General features: G+C 43.7%; 1 protein-coding gene across 5 annotated transcripts in view; it reads left to right on the plus strand.

The window, feature by feature from the left end:
• Positions 1-1,285: 1,285 nt before the first annotated feature.
• Positions 1,286-20,026, plus strand: part of LOC121326918 — a 51,420-nt gene continuing 32,679 nt past the window's right edge. For all 5 annotated transcript variants that reach the window (XR_005951510.1, XM_041270570.1, XM_041270569.1 and 2 more), the window contains exons 1-19: positions 1,286-1,495; positions 1,878-1,931; positions 2,015-2,175; positions 2,606-2,670; positions 3,675-3,840; positions 4,884-5,021; positions 5,511-5,694; positions 6,878-7,017; positions 12,230-12,333; positions 13,417-13,582; positions 14,231-14,419; positions 14,878-15,030; positions 16,239-16,383; positions 16,881-17,039; positions 17,393-17,511; positions 17,767-18,048; positions 18,525-18,680; positions 19,090-19,274; positions 19,487-19,669. Coding sequence is in view for 4 of the 5 variants with exons in the window: in XM_041270570.1 (XP_041126504.1) it covers positions 1,444-1,495; positions 1,878-1,931; positions 2,015-2,175; positions 2,606-2,670; positions 3,675-3,840; positions 4,884-5,021; positions 5,511-5,694; positions 6,878-7,017; positions 12,230-12,333; positions 13,417-13,582; positions 14,231-14,419; positions 14,878-15,030; positions 16,239-16,383; positions 16,881-17,039; positions 17,393-17,511; positions 17,767-18,048; positions 18,525-18,680; positions 19,090-19,274; positions 19,487-19,669 (2,801 nt within the window). In the remaining variant the exon portion in view is untranslated. The remainder of the gene's footprint in view (positions 1,496-1,877; positions 1,932-2,014; positions 2,176-2,605; positions 2,671-3,674; positions 3,841-4,883; positions 5,022-5,510; positions 5,695-6,877; positions 7,018-12,229; positions 12,334-13,416; positions 13,583-14,230; positions 14,420-14,877; positions 15,031-16,238; positions 16,384-16,880; positions 17,040-17,392; positions 17,512-17,766; positions 18,049-18,524; positions 18,681-19,089; positions 19,275-19,486; positions 19,670-20,026) is intronic.

Genomic DNA, 20,026 nt, shown 5'->3' on the forward strand with positions numbered 1-20,026 from the left:
ATTCACGAAAATGAAATGTAGGAGGGAAAAACAGATAAATAAACACATGCTTCAGACTGGGAGTGTTATCTGTAATGTAATGAACAGAAATGAACTGCACCGCGTCAAACAAATCAGTCAATTCGACGACTGTGTGCCAGTGTTCAAGCATCTTACTGGATTGAGTAAGTAAACGATCCTGTCAGCAAAGAGAGGTTTATGAAAACCCTGGAACAGAACGAAACAAGCTTAGGGCCACTGTAGCTTTCCCAGAAAGAAAGACATTGCCCTCTAGTGGCTTAGTGGAGTATTGACTTGTCCTTTGCCAACTTGCCATCTGAAGTCTGGTGATGGTTCTGACCTATGCAATTTTTAGCTGTTGTCTAAATTGCTATTTCAGTTTTTTTTTTTCACTCCATCTTATTTTTGTGATTCTGTATGACACACGCATCCACAGTGTTTATAATTCACATCCTAGCCTTGTATTTAATATATTTGCACTGTTTTTTTCTTCTTTGTATTGAATGTACTGTGCCCTGTATTTCACTGTATTATGCATTGTTCCTCACTGTCTTGTAAAGCACTTTGTGATGGTGGTCCACTATGGAAGGCGCTAGAGAAAATAAACATTGATTGATTGGTAAGTACTCTTTGAATAACAATACAGAAGTGGCTGTAAATGTTTCAGAGACTTACCATTGTGTTATGGAATTGAAATTTGGAAATGCATGATTCTTACTTACAGTATTAGCATGTGTTTCATTATGAAAGCAGGTTTGAATTATACTGTAGGTCAGTTATGATTATCAACAGTCTACTCTCCATTCATTTAAATAGGGACAACCAAACAAAGTTATGAAAATCAAACCTCTATAAGGCATGAGCCTCTATAAGGCATGAGCTTGTTTGCCCCTTTCTATAAATCATACATGTAAACCCCCAGTGAGTTTTACAGGGATTAAGACTCCAGGCAGTGTTAGTATCTAACAATCCTTATATCATTCTTGACTCCTCAAGAAATATGAGTCACCAGCACATCTTTCTTTCTTTCTTTCTTTCTTTCTTTCTTTTTCGTGAAGAAAGAAGAAAAAAGAAGAAAGAAGAAAAGAAAGAGAGATGTTTTGTTACGTCAGAAGGGTGCACACTCTGTCGAAGTCACTTCAAAAGTTTCTGCCTGGGGGGCTCACACTGTCATGCAGTCTTCCCAGTGTGAATGCAGTGCAGTATTTGGTTGAAACAGTTAGACTGAGCCCTCAAAGCCCCCAGACTGGGAGTTTCCAACCCCCCCAGGGGTCACCCGGGCCTCTTTCTGATTGGTCGGGGGTGTTTTGCAAGCCCACCTCATGTCTCCTGAACGCTGAAACAGACAAGTCAGCTTGGCAAAGAAAATCTCCTTTCACAGTGCTGCTGCTGCATGTCCGATGAAAGGATCTGCTGTGTTGCTACTGAGATTTTTATTCTGCCATGGCTCTGCAGGGGTTTCTGCTTCTCTATGCTATGGTCATCACTCTGGAAAGTAAGCAATGTTTTTTTTTTCTTTTCCTTTAATGATGTTGTACCTGTACTTGTTTTAATACAGTAGTGGGATGTGCTGTAAGGGTTGCGAACTCTATACAAATTTGTAAGGTGCTGAGTCAGTGGTCTCATAAGGAAGGTACTGATCTATCAGACATGTACGCTATCTTCCTCAAGAATTAGACTAGGTCTTTAATTCTTTGGTTCTGTGTGAAAGCCTTTATTCAGTACCCAGTTCGGTACAGCATGTTAGAACGGTACCTTTTAGAACTTAAACACAACACGGGTTCCATAGCAGGGCTGAAGGAACCACAGAACACCCTGGAACCCTAGCAAGTGAGCACCTCCCCCTCACGTTGACTGTAAATGTTCTTTTTGTCCAGTAGGTACTTCATTTGCCAGGCTGGAAGACCTGCCCTGTGCCTCCTCGTGCACTGGTTCGTATGCCTGCAGCTCAAGAAACTATTTTCAAAGCCTTTGTGGTTTGCATGATGTGTAACAATCATGTTTACATCTACAGACAGTGACAAGTTGAGTTACCAGAAAGGATCCAGGTATACTTACAAGTACAGCACGGAGACGAGCACCTTTCTGCTGGAGAGCCGCTCTGCAAGCAGTGGAGTGGCCCTGGACAGCCTGGCTGACATCGAGGTTCTTCACAAGTGCCTCATGGTTTTAAAGGTATGCAGGCATGCTTTCTGTGGCAGAGATATAGCTATGCCTACGCTTCAGCCAAGGACTTTATCAGACAACATGGTTTGTGTCTCGACTTCTGTCTAGACCTGAACCTAGTGCCTTAAAGGTTGATTTTTAAATCAATGTTGTTTTTCTTTTTTTGTATTTATGTATTCCTTTCATCATGGTACATCTATTGGCTGCACACTGTACAGTATTACTTTGTTGTAATCAATTCTCAAATATTATGTACTAGTTGTCAGTAGTCTTAAAATATACAGTATATATATAATCACATTTTCCATTTCCCCACACTGTCCTGCAGTTCATTAGTAACCTTCATAGTTTCAGTGTCGAGGAGCTCCACCATGTGTTGTTCTGGCTGGTCTTTGTTGTTTGTTATTGCTTTTCTGAACGTTTCCTGTTTCCTCCCCAGCTGAGAAATGTACAGATCAAGAGGACATCGACAAACAAAGAGGAGCCGAGCCAGGACCGGCTGAGGTAATACTAATGCTGACAAGTGGCTTGTTGGCTGACCCGCTGGAGTAGGAGCATTTTATAGGGATTAGGGGACATGCATGTCAAAGCAACTTGGAAGCTGACAGTGCAGTTACAGAAACAGAAAACCCAAAGAAAGCTGTGAGTAAACAGGAGAGGGCTGTGATCCAGGAGCCCCAGGTGTGCAGACCGGGCTAATTTACTGGAGTAATTGATGCCTCCCATCAGTTCACATTTCACTGTTCCCTTCAAATACAAATTGCCAATAACTGGCTTACCGGCCCGTGCATAATTTGTTTTACAGCCCAGTCACTGAATTATACAGATTTTAGCTCTTGACTGCTAGCGAAATCAAATAAGGCACTTTCTCAGTCACAGTGTATAATAATGATACACCATGGAAAGAATATTCAAGTATTTGAAATTGAAATTGAATGACCTGCCAGGTGAGGTTTAGCTCAGTATATTAAAAACACAACATAATCAATCTGACTGTGCTGAGCGTGCAAACCTGATTCCTGCTGTTCAGACCAGAAGCATGACTTTGAGTTTGCTGTGCTTTCACTGTGGAACAGAATGGGCTTCTTCCTATGTGTGTGCTCACCATGCATTCATCATTCAGCTCTGCTAGGCTTTTCTGGGTTTGTATGTTCTCCATGCTTTGAGTTTTACTGTAAGTTATATTACTATGTAATTACATAACAACTACTTTGCCATTCATTATTATTATGAACCCTTTAGAAAGTACTGCAAACATGTATTAATAATACATTACAAACTGGCATTAAACCAAACTCTAACATGAATTCATGCTGAGAATGGAAAGGGTTATCAAGAACAGAACAAGGGCCCATATTGAATGAAATTGTATGCTGCTGTCATACAATGGCTGTGATGTTAATAGTTTAAGTAATTGGTGTTTACTTCACCTGGTTTAGTATTAGCTTCGTCAGACAGTATTTTTCTTTTTTTTTAGTTCCTGTGTAATTCCGTTGTTATTTCCACAGAGAATCCCTAGAGAAATCCCCACTGCAGTTTTCCTTTCAAGATGGGAAGATTCCTGAGATCTGCCCCTCAGTGGATGAGCCCACCTGGGTGCTGAATATAAAGAGAGGGGTCCTGAGTGTGTTCCAGAACTCACACGCAGCGAGCAGAGAGGAGACCCTGGAGGAGGTGAGAGAACCCTTACAAGAGCTTCCATAGGGAATGCATAGCAAAGTGAAATAAAGCACAGCAAAAGCATGGTAGCGCAAATACAGTGCAAAAATACAATGGTGAACTTTTATAAGGGAGGACACGTTTTCAATTCAAGGGATTGCATTGTGGCACATACTGACTAGCAGCAATATAGTTTAGCTGCTTCCACCTTGTTATACATCATTCAGCATTCATTTCTGCTCAAGGTGTATTTACTGAAACTACACTCTGTAGTGTTTTAAGTTGCGCAGTTTGTTATACAGGCATTCTAGAACGTATCCAAATGCACACCGAAATCTGTGTCAGTTCATTCTAGAACGTATCCAAATGCACACCGAAATCTGTGTCAGTTCAATTCTAGAACGTATCCAAATGCACACCGAAATCTGTGTCAGTTCATTCTAGAACGTATCCAAATGCACACCGAAATCTGTGTCAGTTCATTCTAGAACGTATCCAAATGCACACCGAAATCTGTGTCAGTTCATTCTAGAACGTATCCAAATGCACACCGAAATCTGTGTCAGTTCATTCTAGAACGTATCCAAATGCACACCGAAATCTGTGTCAGTTCATTCGAGAACGTGTCCAAATGCACATCAAAATCTGTGTCAGTTCATTCTAGAACGTATCCAAATGCACACCGAAATCTGTGTCAGTTCATTCTAGAACGTATCCAAATGCACACAGAAATCTTTGTCAGTTCATTCGAGAACGTGTCCAAATGCACATCAAAATCTGTGTCAGTTCATTCTAGAACGTATCCAAATGCACACCGAAATCTATCAGTTCATTCTAGAACGTATCCAAATGCACACAGAAATCTGTGTCAGTTCATTCTAGAACGTATCCAAATGCACACCGAAATCTGTGTCAGTTCTTTCTTTTTGGTAGGTTAACAACAACAATAACCACATGTTTTTCCCTCAGCTGTGGCCTGTTAAAAATGGATACATTCCTTGACAGAGTGTAATTTGATTAGTCGTGCGTGTAATCGGTTTGTTTGCCCTCTCTTGCAGACTGACGTGTCTGGCAGGTGCTTGACGAGCTATGAATGGAAAGGCCCCTCCCTGGTGAAGACTCGGGATCTGAAGCGCTGTTCTCACAGAGGCCTGGCTGTCACCTCGCTGGACTCCGTCCCCCTGCCAGACAGTGCTGTGAGTCAGGACTGCAGCCTGCCCAGGCTCCCTGAGTCTGCACATACAACCACACTCCCTTGGAACTACCAAACATTCGCTCATCCACTAGTCTTTTTTGGAGTCTTTCACACATACTGTGTTCATAGGTTTAACAATCATTATTAGCTGTAGACGGACGGACGCTTGAGTTCAGAACCCTGTGATAGTGGTCTGTTCAGCATACAGTTTCAAAAGAAAATGAATCATGATATCATCACTAGCATGCAGCCCAGGTAACGCCCCCATCAGCCTATGGAATGAGGTTACTGCTGTTGTCCTTGTTGGACTAGTTTGTTGAACGATGTCACTGCTGTGTCAGCCAGAGTAATGCTGTCACTGCAGTGTCAGTCTGAAATTCAATCACTAGCCTGTACGATGACGTCACAGTTGTGTTAGAATGATGTCACTTTTGCGTTAGCTCCCTGAGTGACATCGCTGTAGGATCATCTGCCATCATTGTTGTTTCAGGGGCAGCTCCTGGACTCCAGTCTGCAGTGTGTGCAGAGCTACAGGGATGGGGTGATGGAAGAGGCCTCCTGCACTGAAGTGAACCTCCTCATTCCCTTTTCCCGGGATGCAGGGGGTGCCCAAACGAAAACACTGTCTACATTAAAACTGCTTCGAGTCCAGGAAGGGTTACCAACAAACAGAGGTGAGCAAGGAACAGAAGAAGCATGTCACTGATAATGAGAACTGGGGTCTATTCCACTGTTCTACATCATTTGACTAGACCAAATGTCACCTTAGTTGGGTAAATTTCTGTCCCTCTCTCCCTCTCTCCCTGTTTCTCCTCCCCAGATTGCTAAGCAGTCATTAGCATTTGAATTCAGCACTACACTATTTCTATTTCCTGCTGCAGATGCCTGTTTCAGTCTCTGTTACAGACTGTAGGTCTTGGACCAGGACCACAGGGAGGCAGCTGCAAGCTTTATCCATTCAGGCAACCATTACTTTTTAATTGGAGGCATGTGATAAATGATGCAGTCATTTATGGGCTAAAAAGAGTGAACAGTTTGATTGTCCTTTCACTCAAAATAAAATAAAAAAACACAGTTTTGGCATAGTCTTTCCCAATGCTTTGTGTCGTTTTAAAACCAGAGATGTAAGCTGCCTGGCTCAGTGTAACACCAGACAATTCGAGTGTCTGGAGAAAGTGCAGAGTGAGAGGGAAAGGGAGAGTCAGTCACCTGGCTGCCATATGTCTTTCCTGGAGTGTCAAAGAGGCCGTGTCGGCTCCTCAGGAGAGGGGGCTGATGGACAGCCATTCTTTGTTTACCCACAGGTCCTGTTTATACTCTATGGACTGCTCAAGCACTTTCCCATACAGAGGGAAGCCACAGGCACAGCAGGGCAGCCCATCTCAAGCACTGTCCAGCCAGCAAGGACTGGGTTCAGCTTCCTGCAAAAGCAATGGACTTACTGACACAGTTACCCATATCTTTAAACACTGAGTCACAAGACAGACAGATGTTAGCAAGTTGCCTTGTTAAAACTTATCTCACTGTATAAATCCATGTCTTTTCAGCACTACTGTATAGCAACATTGGATGCTGTTGTAAAACACACACGTACAAGAAAAGGAGTCCACAATACACACGTTCTGTTCCTGAGTAGTATCTCATAGAAATATGCTAGAGTTGGCAGACACCAAAGTTTCATTCTCTATTAAAAAATAAAACAAACACAATCATTGAGACTAGCTGAGCTGATTTCTACTTGAGCAGTCAGTCTTGAACTATTGTTTTGTGGAGGACAGAAGACAGCTTGCTATCTCTGAGTGCTTTCTGCTTTCTGAGAGGGGCCCCTGAGCTGCACTGTCTTTGCTCCTCTCCCAGATGACTCCAGGGAGGTTTATTCGAGCAGTCTGCTGTACGAGAGAGAGGATGGACGGGAGACAGGGACAAGAGCATCTACAGCAGAGCAGGCTGCCGAGACTGTGAGGAAGCTCTGTGTGACAAAGGGCCTGCATTACGAGGTGAGCTTTACCACTGTCCACCCTTCAGAGCTGTGTATAGTACAGGTGCAACCAGCTTCCCAATCCAGTATCAAACAGGTAATAATAACACTGTCCACCCTGCAGAGCTGTGTATAGTACAGGTGCAACCAGCTTCCCAATCCAGTATCAAACAGGTAATAATAACACTGTCCACCCTGCAGAGCTGTGTATAGTACAGGTGCAACCAGCTTCCCAATCCAGTATCAAACAGGTAATAATAACACTGTCCACCCTGCAGAGCTGTGTATAGTACAGGTGCAACCAGCTTCTCAATCCAGTATCAAACAGGTAATAATAAAACTGTCCACCCTGCAGAGCTGTGTATAGTACAGGTGCAACCAGCTTCCCAATCCAGTATCAAACAGGTAATAATAACACTGTCCACCCTGCAGAGCTGTGTATAGTACAGGTGCAACCAGCTTCTCAATCCAGTATCAAACAGGTAATAATAACACTGTCCACCCTGCAGAGCTGTGTATAGTACAGGTGCAACCAGCTTCTCAATCCAGTATCAAACAGGTAATAATAACACTGTCCACCCTGCAGAGCTGTGTATAGTACAGGTGCAACCAGCTTCCCAATCCAGTATCAAACAGGTAATAATAACACTGTCCACCCTGCAGAGCTGTGTTTAGTACAGGTGCAACCAGCTTCCCAATCCAGTATCAAACAGGTAATAATAAAACTGTCCACCCTGCAGAGCTGTGTATAGTACAGGTGCAACCAGCTTCCCAATCCAGTATCAAACAGGTAATAATAACACTGTCCACCCTGCAGAGCTGTGTATAGTACAGGTGCAACCAGCTTCCCAATCCAGTATCAAACAGGTAATAATAACACTGTCCACCCTGCAGAGCTGTGTATAGTACAGGTGCAACCAGCTTCCCAATCCAGTATCAAACAGGTAATAATAAAACTGTCCACCCTGCAGAGCTGTGTATGGTACAGGTGCAACCAGCTTCCCAATCCAGTATCAAACAGGTAATAATAAAACTGTCCACCCTGCAGAGCTGTGTATAGTACAGGTGCAACCAGCTTCCCAATCCAGTATCAAACAGGTAATAATAAAACTGTCCACCCTGCAGAGCTGTGTATGGTACAGGTGCAACCAGCTTCCCAATCCAGTATCAAACAGGTAATAATAAAACTGTCCACCCTGCAGAGCTGTGTATAGTACAGGTGCAACCAGCTTCCCAATCCAGTATCAAACAGGTAATAATAACACTGTCCACCCTGCAGAGCTGTGTATAGTACAGGTGCAACCAGCTTCCCAATCCAGTATCAAACAGGTAATAATAACACTGTCCACCCTGCAGAGCTGTGTATGGTACAGGTGCAACCAGCTTCCCAATCCAGTATCAAACAGGTAATAATAACACTGTCCACCCTGCAGAGCTGTGTATAGTACAGGTGCAACCAGCTTCCCAATCCAGTATCAAACAGGTAATAATAACACTGTCCACCCTGCAGAGCTGTGTATAGTACAGGTGCAACCAGCTTCCCAATCCAGTATCAAACAGGTAATAATAACACTGTCCACCCTGCAGAGCTGTGTATAGTACAGGTGCAACCAGCTTCCCAATCCAGTATCAAACAGGTAATAATAACACTGTCCACCCTGCAGAGCTGTGTATGGTACAGGTGCAACCAGCTTCTCAATCCAGTATCAAACAGGTAATAATAACACTGTCCACCCTGCAGAGCTGTGTATAGTACAGGTGCAACCAGCTTCCCAATCCAGTATCAAACAGGTAATAATAACACTGTCCACCCTGCAGAGCTGTGTATAGTACAGGTGCAACCAGCTTCCCAATCCAGTATCAAACAGGTAATAATAACACTGTCCACCCTGCAGAGCTGTGTATAGTACAGGTGCAACCAGCTTCCCAATCCAGTATCAAACAGGTAATAATAACACTGTCCACCCTGCAGAGCTGTGTATAGTACAGGTGCAACCAGCTTCCCAATCCAGTATCAAACAGGTAATAATAACACTGTCCACCCTGCAGAGCTGTGTATAGTACAGGTGCAACCAGCTTCTCAATCCAGTATCAAACAGGTAATAATAAAACTGTCCACCCTGCAGAGCTGTGTATAGTACAGGTGCAACCAGCTTCCCAATCCAGTATCAAACAGGTAATAATAAAACTGTCCACCCTGCAGAGCTGTGTATAGTACAGGTGCAACCAGCTTCCCAATCCAGTATCAAACAGGTAATAATAACACTGTCCACCCTGCAGAGCTGTGTATAGTACAGGTGCAACCAGCTTCCCAATCCAGTATCAAACAGGTAATAATAACACTGTCCACCCTGCAGAGCTGTGTATAGTACAGGTGCAACCAGCTTCCCAATCCAGTATCAAACAGGTAATAATAACACTGTCCACCCTGCAGAGCTGTGTATAGTACAGGTGCAACCAGCTTCCCAATCCAGTATCAAACAGGTAATAATAAAACTGTCCACCCTGCAGAGCTGTGTATGGTACAGGTGCAACCAGCTTCCCAATCCAGTATCAAACAGGTAATAATAACACTGTCCACCCTGCAGAGCTGTGTATAGTACAGGTGCAACCAGCTTCCCAATCCAGTATCAAACAGGTAATAATAAAACTGTCCACCCTGCAGAGCTGTGTATAGTACAGGTGCAACCAGCTTCCCAATCCAGTATCAAACAGGTAATAATAACACTGTCCACCCTGCAGAGCTGTGTATAGTACAGGTGCAACCAGCTTCCCAATCCAGTATCAAACAGGTAATAATAACACTGTCCACCCTGCAGAGCTGTGTATAGTACAGGTGCAACCAGCTTCCCAATCCAGTATCAAACAGGTAATAATAACACTGTCCACCCTGCAGAGCTGTGTATAGTACAGGTGCAACCAGCTTCCCAATCCAGTATCAAACAGGTAATAATAACACTGTCCACCCTGCAGAGCTGTGTATAGTACAGGTGCAACCAGCTTCCCAATCCAGTATCAAACAGGTAATAATAAAACTGTCCACCCTGCAGAGCTGTGTATAGTACAGGTGCAACCAGCTTCCCAATCCAGTATCAAACAGGTAATAATAACACTGTCCACCCTGCAGAGCTGTGTATAGTACAGGTGCAACCAGCTTCCCAATCCAGTATCAAACAGGTAATAATAACACTGTCCACCCTGCAGAGCTGTGTATAGTACAGGTGCAACCAGCTTCCCAATCCAGTATCAAACAGGTAATAATAACACTGTCCACCCTGCAGAGCTGTGTATAGTACAGGTGCAACCAGCTTCCCAATCCAGTATCAAACAGGTAATAATAACACTGTCCACCCTGCAGAGCTGTGTATAGTACAGGTGCAACCAGCTTCCCAATCCAGTATCAAACAGGTAATAATAAAACTGTCCACCCTGCAGAGCTGTGTATAGTACAGGTGCAACCAGCTTCCCAATCCAGTATCAAACAGGTAATAATAACACTGTCCACCCTGCAGAGCTGTGTATGGTACAGGTGCAACCAGCTTCTCAATCCAGTATCAAACAGGTAATAATAACACTGTCCACCCTGCAGAGCTGTGTATAGTACAGGTGCAACCAGCTTCCCAATCCAGTATCAAACAGGTAATAATAACACTGTCCACCCTGCAGAGCTGTGTATGGTACAGGTGCAACCAGCTTCCCAATCCAGTATCAAACAGGTAATAATAACACTGTCCACCCTGCAGAGCTGTGTATAGTACAGGTGCAACCAGCTTCCCAATCCAGTATCAAACAGGTAATAATCGGCAATAATTGATAAACTGAGAGCACTTTATTATTCTAAAGAAATAGCAAAAATACAGATGAATGAATGCAAATACAATTGAGAACATGAAATAATGTACAGCGAGGTGCCAAAAAGGGCACCAGTGCATTTAATTGAGATATATATATATATATATATATATGTGTATATTAAACAGGGGTAGTGGTGCTGTATAAAACGGTAGCAATGCTACACATTATATATCTGTTTGCAAGGCATATGAATGGTATGCAATATTTCTGCGCCTTTCCCTTTCTCATGTGTAGATTTTCCTTAAGTAGCTTGCACGGTGCCAGACCCAAGCTGGTTTGTGTTGATATTACCACAACCTGATCTTTTCAGTGTGAGGCCAAGTCTGCGGTGTAACGCAGCCTGACTGGCAGCAGGACTGTTTCAGTAACACAGCTGGAGAGGGAATCAAGAGGAGCCACTGTCGTTCCTGGCACCCAAGTTGGGAAAGTGCCTTTTTAATTACAGCACTAAATATGTTATTAGAAGGCTTTTAATGAAGTCCATGGCCATGCACAAATATTTACTGCATCATCTGTGAATCTGTATTCCACCTTTCCCAGTATAATCAGTTCCATATGTCAGGGTCCTACCACGTTCTGATACCCTTGATGTACAGTAATGTGTTACACTTTGAAGCTTCAATTTCAGGGTGAAATAAACACACAGAGACACCTCAGTGGTGTTTAAATATTTCAATTCTGCATGTTCTGGGCTAATTGTAGCTACAATATCAAAAGAGCCTTTTTTATATAGATAGCACCCTTTCTCCGATAGACAGGTCAGGAAAGAAATGGCACACATGCAGGCTAAGAAGGGGGTTGTTATAGTGCGACCTCACACCTTCAAATTGGTTATATTATTAAAGGCTTTCTCAGTGTCTCATGTTTGAACTCACAGAAGAGGCCAAGGAAGAGAGCATACCGATAACCTTTCGGTTTCCAATTACCCATCTTCCTGCTTTACTAAAGGGATAGGCCCATCAGAGGAGTACCGGTATATATTTTTATGAGCTCATATACTGTGACACATCGTCAACAAAGTTTGTGAAGTGGGTTTCTTTTTTCGTCACAGATCTGTTCCAAGCCTCTCTCTATGGTGTGTTCCTGTTGCTGTGTTTCTCCTCTGTGTATGGTGTGTTCTTGTTGCTGTGTATGGTGTGTTCCTGTTGCTGTGTTTCTCCTCTCTCTATGGTGTGTTCCTGTTGCTGTGTTTCTCCTCTGTGTATGGTGTGTTCTTGTTGCTGTGTTTCTCCTCTCTCTATGGTGTGTTCCTGTTGCTGCGTTTCTCCTCTGTGTATGGTGTGTTCCTGTTGCTGTGTTTCTCCTCTGTGTATGGTGTGTTCCTGTTGCTCTGTTTCTCCTCTCTGTATGGTGTGTTCCTGTTATTTCTCTTTTAGCATGCAGATCTCTTCGTGAGCCTGGTGTTCCAGCTTAGGGCCCTGTCTGCTGAAGCGCTCGGTGACCTCTGGCAGCGTGCGTCCTTCAGATGCAGAGACAACTGGTGAGTGTCTCCCAACTCGGAGCTCCCCTGGTTTCCATCTGTGTGAACATCAATACACTGAGACCGAATTTAACCAGGTAGTTGTATAAGGGACATATGCGTCCCGCAAATAAAACTGACACTAACTTTCTTATTTTTGCTAGGAGGTGGATGAAACAGGATTTAAAATGTACTGACAGCTTGGAGCTGGTCATTGACTTTCTTTACTGGTGTATTCTAGCATGGTGATATCCCAAGGCAAGGGACATACCTTTTAGCAGTAAAATCATTGTTTCTGGGTAAACATTTTTTTAAAACTGCGTTTCATAGAGCCTGTGCCTGGGTTTCAGAGTGCTTTTTATAGGGTCTGCTGATCTCTATATAAGCACTCACAGTTGAAGCTGGCTGCACTGCTTTACAGTAGCAGCCTGTGTGGAGCTTGTTTGAACACATCTGGCTCACTCAACGCTGGAAACCGTTCAGAGAGCAGCAACCTGATTGATAGCAAAGTAAATAAGCAGGATGTGTGTGTGCGTGTGCGTGTATGTGTGTGTGTGCGTGTGTGTGTGTGTGTGTGTGTTAGTTCCTTTCGGGTTTCTGGTCACCCTAGCAATAAACTACTGAAGGAATGCCAGTGTGTTGAAAAAAGAGAGAGCTGGAGAGCATAGGTAAACACAGGGACTGGAACCAGCTTGCACAATCTCTTATCAATACAGATTCTCCAGTCTACAATATGTAGTTCGCTTCGTGAGAATCAGTCCAATCCTAGACAACTTAAAAAAAAAAAGTTCTCAAGTATATTGCTATTTTAAAAGGTACAGCATCTGCAGAATGCAGTTTTATAATCTTTTATGACAGCTTGATTGGTATCCGGAGATATGACTGCTAGGAAGCAAGGAAGGAAAAACAAGGCCTGGCACATGCGGTCTGATGCTGTTGAGGAATACATGCAGTTTTTATAACAGCATGATATCTGAGAAGACTGGCGTCTGTAGTTAGCTGAGGCGTACAAACCCTGTGCTTGCTGTACAAAGCCTGTACTTGTTGAGTGTAAATCCTGTGCTTGCTGTGTAATACCCCGTCGCTGTGTGTATTCTGTTCCAGGCAGCCCCTGGTGGATGCTCTGCCAGCCTGCAGCTCTGAGGCCTGTGTGTCTCTGATAGCGGAGCTCCTCCTGTCCCGGGAGATGGAGGAGGAGAGAGCCACATCTTTCCTCACGTCACTCACCTTCATCCCACAGCCCACTGCCGGCATGATCACCACTTTGACTGTGAGAAGCTCCAGCACTCCCAATACAGATCGCACATGCTGCCCTGTAGTGTGAACACATGATAGCACATCGTGGTACACTTTGTATGTAGATCACCTGACAGCCACACAGGGTTTTGACAGCTTGGTCTGTTGCCTGTTTCAGAGATCCTAGGAGCGTTGTAATAGCTTTGCATGTGCGGTGGACTACAGTGTCCAGGTGTTGTAAAGAGAAGCACATTTCACTTCAAAAAGGGATTATAGCTAACACAATAAATCTTACCCGTTTTGCTCTTGCATTAGCGATGTAGGTCTCAAGTGTGAAGTTTTGAAGGACATTTTGCAAACATGGATTTTCATTTTGAACACTTGGTTACCATGGAAAGTAACCACAACACACCAAGGAAGATTTTTATCAGAAACATAGCGGTCTGATCAACCAATCAAAACCCTGAAATCACGGCTTGCTATCACAAGTATCTGATTATCAAACTGCACTCAGAATGTATGCGCTTCAGAAATGGTAATGTTTTTATAATGCCCCTTTGAATTATCAATAAATAGGAATTCACCTTTTACGTTAATCAGTTAAACAAACAGCACAAAGCTTCTCAAAAAAGAAAACTGTAGAATCTAGAATAAGTAGTCTTGTTTGCATTTTGTTTTTCAGGCACTGTTGCGGTCACCCGAAGCCAGTCGGAGTGTTTTCCTGGGAGTGTCCTCGGTGGTACACACCTTCTGCTCTGCAGTGCAGCCTGCCTGTGCCAGCGTCCCTGAGGTGCTGGCCCTGATGACGGTGCTTCGTGGGTATCTGGAGGAGGACTGCGGCTCTGGCAGGAACCCTGAACAGCTCTCCCAGGTACACGGCATGACCCTGCTCTCCAGATGCTGTGTCTGAGGGTTAAAATGCTGTTCTTGGATTCCCGATATTCTCCTGTCTGGAATCCCTTGCTCTTGGAAACAGCGCTCACCAGTTAGATATTGCACAGAAATCTCACCTGAAATATTCAACTGGGCTTCTGCTGTTTGATAATAAAGGCTTCATTTCACGCGGTAGACAGTCTTCCAACAGGGTGAAATATGTTGAGTACTATACCGCGTTAAGGAAACATACAGTGTTTGAATGGCTTTTTTCAACAGGTGGAATTGTTTCAGAAATAAATGGTGACTTGTGATGATTCAAAGTCCAAGCAACCCAAACAGGTTGGATCTGATCCCCTGACTGTATGTTGTATTAAGCAGAATGTTAGAAGTATATTAAGAGTGCAGTGCTGTTCGGTGACCCGTTGCCTGCGTCGTGTCTGTCTTGCTCTGCAGCTGCAGTCCGTGCTGAAGGCGGTGGGGAACGCAGGTCTGGCGGGTGCAGCTCTCACTCCTGCACTCAGCCGCTGCGCTGAGACCCAGACCGGCGCTGTGGAGCTGAGGCTCGCAGCCCTCGACGCATTCCGACGCATTCCCTGCAGCAGTGATGTGAGTTAACATTTCTATGCACGTGATATTCTAAAAAACAAACACAGCGACTACAGGGGGATCCTGGGTGTTAGCCTCAGTGATTTGGGTAAAGCACAGTGTTTTCAGAGTGCTGTATCGTGACACCAGGCTAAAGGCACACTGAAGCAATAGGACCAGCTTCCTTGTATCAAGTAGGGTTGCAATGTTCCTTGCTGCTGTGGGTCACATGTTTGACATTCTTTAGGACAGGGGAGTTTGAGCTGTGTGAGTCTGCATGCTAGAGGGAGAATTTGGGATTGGCTGTCAAGGACTGTTTTTGGGGTTGTTGGATTTTAGTAATATGATAATTATTCTTTGTAATAATTATTCCATCTTGATATGTTTTATATTCAAATTGATATGTGACACTTATACAGCTTAAAATATGGTAATTTAATTTAACAATCATCAAATGTTATTAATCTACCACCATTCTAGCATTATTAGATTATTAAGATTAAACAGTAACATATCAAAAAGTAAATAGACATTACTTGGTGTTCAAGGTTCCTGCTACTTTATTCCAGCAGTTAATACTAATCATATTATTTTGTAGACCGGTCTATAAAATTGCGACAACTTATAAGCATATTAGTTTACATTTGATAGAAAATAATATTTATTTAAAATATATAACAGAACGAAAATAATATTTACCACGTCTGGACCAGTTCCCCCTGCCAAATCAGAATGGTGCTTATTTGTTCAGGAAACCACGATGAACTAATATTTCGCTTTCCTTTCTATAGCCTCTGTTTCAGCTGCTGGGTGTAGATGCTGTTTGGATGTGGTTGCCTTCAGAGGCTGACATTCCTGTTCTGTCTACTTCCATATATGGTCATGCATAGTTTACACAGATTCGACTCCCTTCCCCCAAATAGAAACATATTGTTTAGCACACCCATACTGGCTATACAAAGCAGAGATAACAATTGTACCAATGTGTTTTCAGACACATACACACACATTATGCCAATCACATGTTATTATTAAACTATGGGAAATTAAGCTTCTTCCTACAGGATGTGATGGGTAAGGTCCCATTGGCAAGGTTCAGGGGAGCATTAGTCCAGTTCTCTCTCCTAGTGGTAATTGCATCTTGAATTGATGTTTAGTTCTGCCAAGTTCAGTGTGTATCTGAACTCCTAGATGAATGACGGGTCAATGCCTGTGATCCCTGTGTGTAGCGCTCTGTTCTGCTCCGGCTGTACCGCTCGCAGGAGGAGGATGTGGAGGTCAGGATCACTGCCTACCTACAGGCTATGAGGTGTCCTAGCGAGGGGCTGCTGCAGGCTGTGAGCCAGGCTCAGAGCGAGGAAACGTCCAGCCAGGGTTAGTTAACACTGCCTGCAGGGGAGGCCCACTGAACTATACCTTTTACTGGGGCTTTTTATTGTACTAAATTGAATCAGATGTGAAATCAACAACCCAGCTATTATGTAAGGGATAAACAATGATAAATCATTAAAAATAATTCACTGTTTCAAGTGCTGTTAGCCTCAAGAAACTGCATTATTTTCTTACTGATTCAACAGTTGTTTATGCCACTTAAAACATTTCTTCCTAATTGATACTTGTATTGTATTTTATTGCATTGCATTGTAATGTGTTGTGCCAGCATTGCATTGTATTGTGTTGTACCAGCATTGTATTGTATTGTGTTGTACCAGCATTGCATTGTATTGTGTTGTACCAGCATTGCATTGTATTGTGTTGTACCAGCATTGTATTGTATTGTGTTGTACCAGCATTGCATTGTATTGTGTTGTACCAGCATTGTATTGTATTGTGTTGTACCAGCATTGTATTGTATTGTGTTGTATCTGCAGTTGGTGCCTTTGTGTGGAGCCACCTGTCTCAGCTCATGGAGACGGAGGACCCGCTGAAAAGGGCAGTGAGAGACTCTCTTCCTGATGACATCATCACTAAAGACTTTGACGCTGAGTCCTGGAAATTCTCCTCCTACACTGACGCCACCTTCCAGTCAGGTACGGTACTACATGGGGGCCTTGGGTCCTGTCCCCCTGCTCGATCGTTGACCTTGTTCTTGGTGGTCATCACTGCTTAGAGCTGGCCTTAGTGCAGTACAGTGATCCTCCTATCAATTATATGAGAAGTGTGAGGCAGCTGAGGTTCTCTTTCCGAAAAGCAGAACAAAGCCAGCTGGATAAAGTCATGTGCATAACAATCAGCCCACTGGGGATAATATTGCCACTTGGTCTTTGAAGTCTGAAGAGCACTGTTACTGGCCTGGTTTTCAATTATTAGAGCACTGACCCTGTTTTGTTATCTGTGGATCTGAACCAGGATGTGCCTCTCATGTGTAACTCGTCTTCCTCAGGCTATGGAGGTGCCAATGTGGAGGCTGCAATGGTCTTCTCCCCCAAGTCATTTCTACCTCGCTCCGCAATGGGTAACCTGACTGTCCACGTGCTGGGCAGAGCCATCAACCTGCTAGAGGTGTGTCTGTCTGTTTGTACTGTATGTGTGCGTGCCACTAGAGGATAATGGGGAGAACTGAGGGTAGCTGTCACTCTGATGTAAAGCTCTGTGCAGTTCTTTGCCTTCGTGAAGCAATGGCACGTTACTCGGAGCATGTGATGACTGTTTTATGCTTTCTGTATGATCTTTATTAAATATTTTTGATTAGTTTGAACAGTTCTGTTGCAGAAACACGCAATCCTCATGTTTAGTTTTGTTTTTACGTTTACACAGGTCAATATCCGTGCTGAAAACATTGAACCACTTGCTCAGAGGGTATTTGGCCGTCAGCCCTTTGACTTTGGTGGAGATCCTGTAACTGAGGAAGGCCAGAGAACGAAAGAAGACCCCACAGAGGCACCTCTGAGAGAGAAGAAAAAGAGAAACTCAGAGAGACACACAGAGGAAGAAGCTGCTGAAACCACACAGGGTCCTGGGAGGTCCCGAAACAGGAAAGCAAAGCAGCAGGGGTGTCAGCCTGGGGACTACAGCAAACTGAGCCAGATAAAGGACAAGGTACTGTAACAAGTGTCACAGAAACAAAGAGTACTGAAGTCTTGCTTTGAACATTAATTACCTTTTAATACAATATTATAGATTCAAGGCTGGTTTCACAGACTCTGGTTAGCACTAATTTTGGACTGCCTAATGTTATTTTAGGTAAGGTAGTCCAAAACTAGTGCTGAGCAGGGTCTGTGAAACTAGCCATAAACGTGTAAGTTGCTTCTTCCTACTGCCAAACAACTTCCTGTATTGTAGGGTACTCTTGCTCCAATTAACCCATGTGACCTATAGCACAGGAAGTGTTTAGGTACCAGAAAGCAGAGGCTTACACTCTACCAACCAAAAATCTGCATATATTAATTAAAAAAAACAAAAAAACAAGAAGAGCAAAGAGCAGAGACAAAAATGGCAAAACATGAGAAAATGGTTCAACACACCTTTAGAGTGTTTGAGGTCCGCTGTTAGTTGAATTGGCTGCCCTCCCTCAGTTCACAGAGGGTGTGCAGAAGAGCGCGGAGCTCCGGTGTGGGCTGAGTGTGAAGATCTTCGGCAATGAGCTGAGCTTCCTCAACTGCGACGATGTGAAGGACCAAGTGAAGCTGCTTTCTCTCAGTCTGGCTGAGATTGCGCTCAAACTGTTAAAGGTGAAAAGTTCATTTTAATATTTTTATTGCATTCTTAGATCAGGCTCAGCATGATCTTGTGGATGAAATACAGCATAAACTACAAATTTAAAATGCCCTCAAAAATGTTAACCTCAAGCAACGGTGTGTCTTTGATATGCACCACCTGATTCAGTCAATAAGAAGACACAAAGACGGTTTCTGCTTCAGATGATTGCTTAGATAGAAGACTCCTGAGAAAGTCCTGTGGTTCAGTGGTCTAAATGTCAACCCCTGACACCAACAAAATATTTAGATGCATAGTATTATTAACACTGAACCATGCTGATAATCATCATTGACTTGAATGAGGAGATCCAGTGCAGTGCTGTAGGCTCCTGCCTCTTTCGTTTCTAATTAGGATCTGATCCTGCCTCTCCCCCTGCTTTAGGGTCAGGAGGTCCAGTATAACAGGAGGCTGAGTCTGGCCTCTGAGGAGCTGACTGTCCCGTCCCTGTCAGGGCTGCCCATCCGACTGGCTGTCAACGCGTCCGCTGCCATTAGCCTCCGAGTTAAAGGAGCGGTCGACTTCAAACAGTGGTCAAACTTCTTCATCAATGGATACATCAAGCCAAAGTAAGCCATTCATTTGTTTTGATGTCTTTCATTTTGACATTACTAACGCCATTAAAATATCTAAAAATGTTATTGGGCATGTTAACTAGGGGGGACCATCTTTAATAAGACATTTATAAACCTAACAGCTGAAGTGTGACCAGGAATACGAGGCTCGATTGCACGTGCAGTCTTTTGGTTTCCCGGTACTAATCCACATTGTCTCCTGGCAGTGCCCTGGTGCGGGTGTCTGCTTGGCTGGGGGTCGAGGGTCAGTGCGGCCAGGCGGGGCTGGAGTGGGTGAGTGGCTTGAAGACCTCCACCAGCCTGGATGGAGGGGTGCAGGTGAAGAGAGGGCAGGATCTGAAGGTGTTCCTCAACACGCCAGAGGAAACCATGGAAATCTTCGACATCAGGTAGAGTAGGGAAATACCAAACCGTGCGGAAATGCATTGTAAAGTGAGTTCAGCCTCATTCCCCAGTCCGTCTGCAGCCGAGGGTATGTGAATAAAAACAGTTAAGCAGACAGACGTCTTGGCTAATGCCTACATCGGTGTAAAAGACTTACAGCCATATTCAGAGACAGTCCTTGAGTGTTAGTGCAAAGTTACTGTTTGCTTGTATCGAGAAAGCTCTTTCAGGTGAGCACTAAAACTGAATAGTTTTTCTTGTTAGTATGATTTTAAGTGTTTTTGAAGTTATTGAAACATAGTGATTACAAACATGACAAAGATATGCTGTGCTTGTTTAAATGTGCAGTTTCCACTCTAATG

The sequence above is a fragment of the Polyodon spathula genome, chromosome 14 (genome assembly GCF_017654505.1).
Source record: "Polyodon spathula isolate WHYD16114869_AA chromosome 14, ASM1765450v1, whole genome shotgun sequence".
Classification (NCBI taxonomy): domain Eukaryota; kingdom Metazoa; phylum Chordata; class Actinopteri; order Acipenseriformes; family Polyodontidae; genus Polyodon; species Polyodon spathula.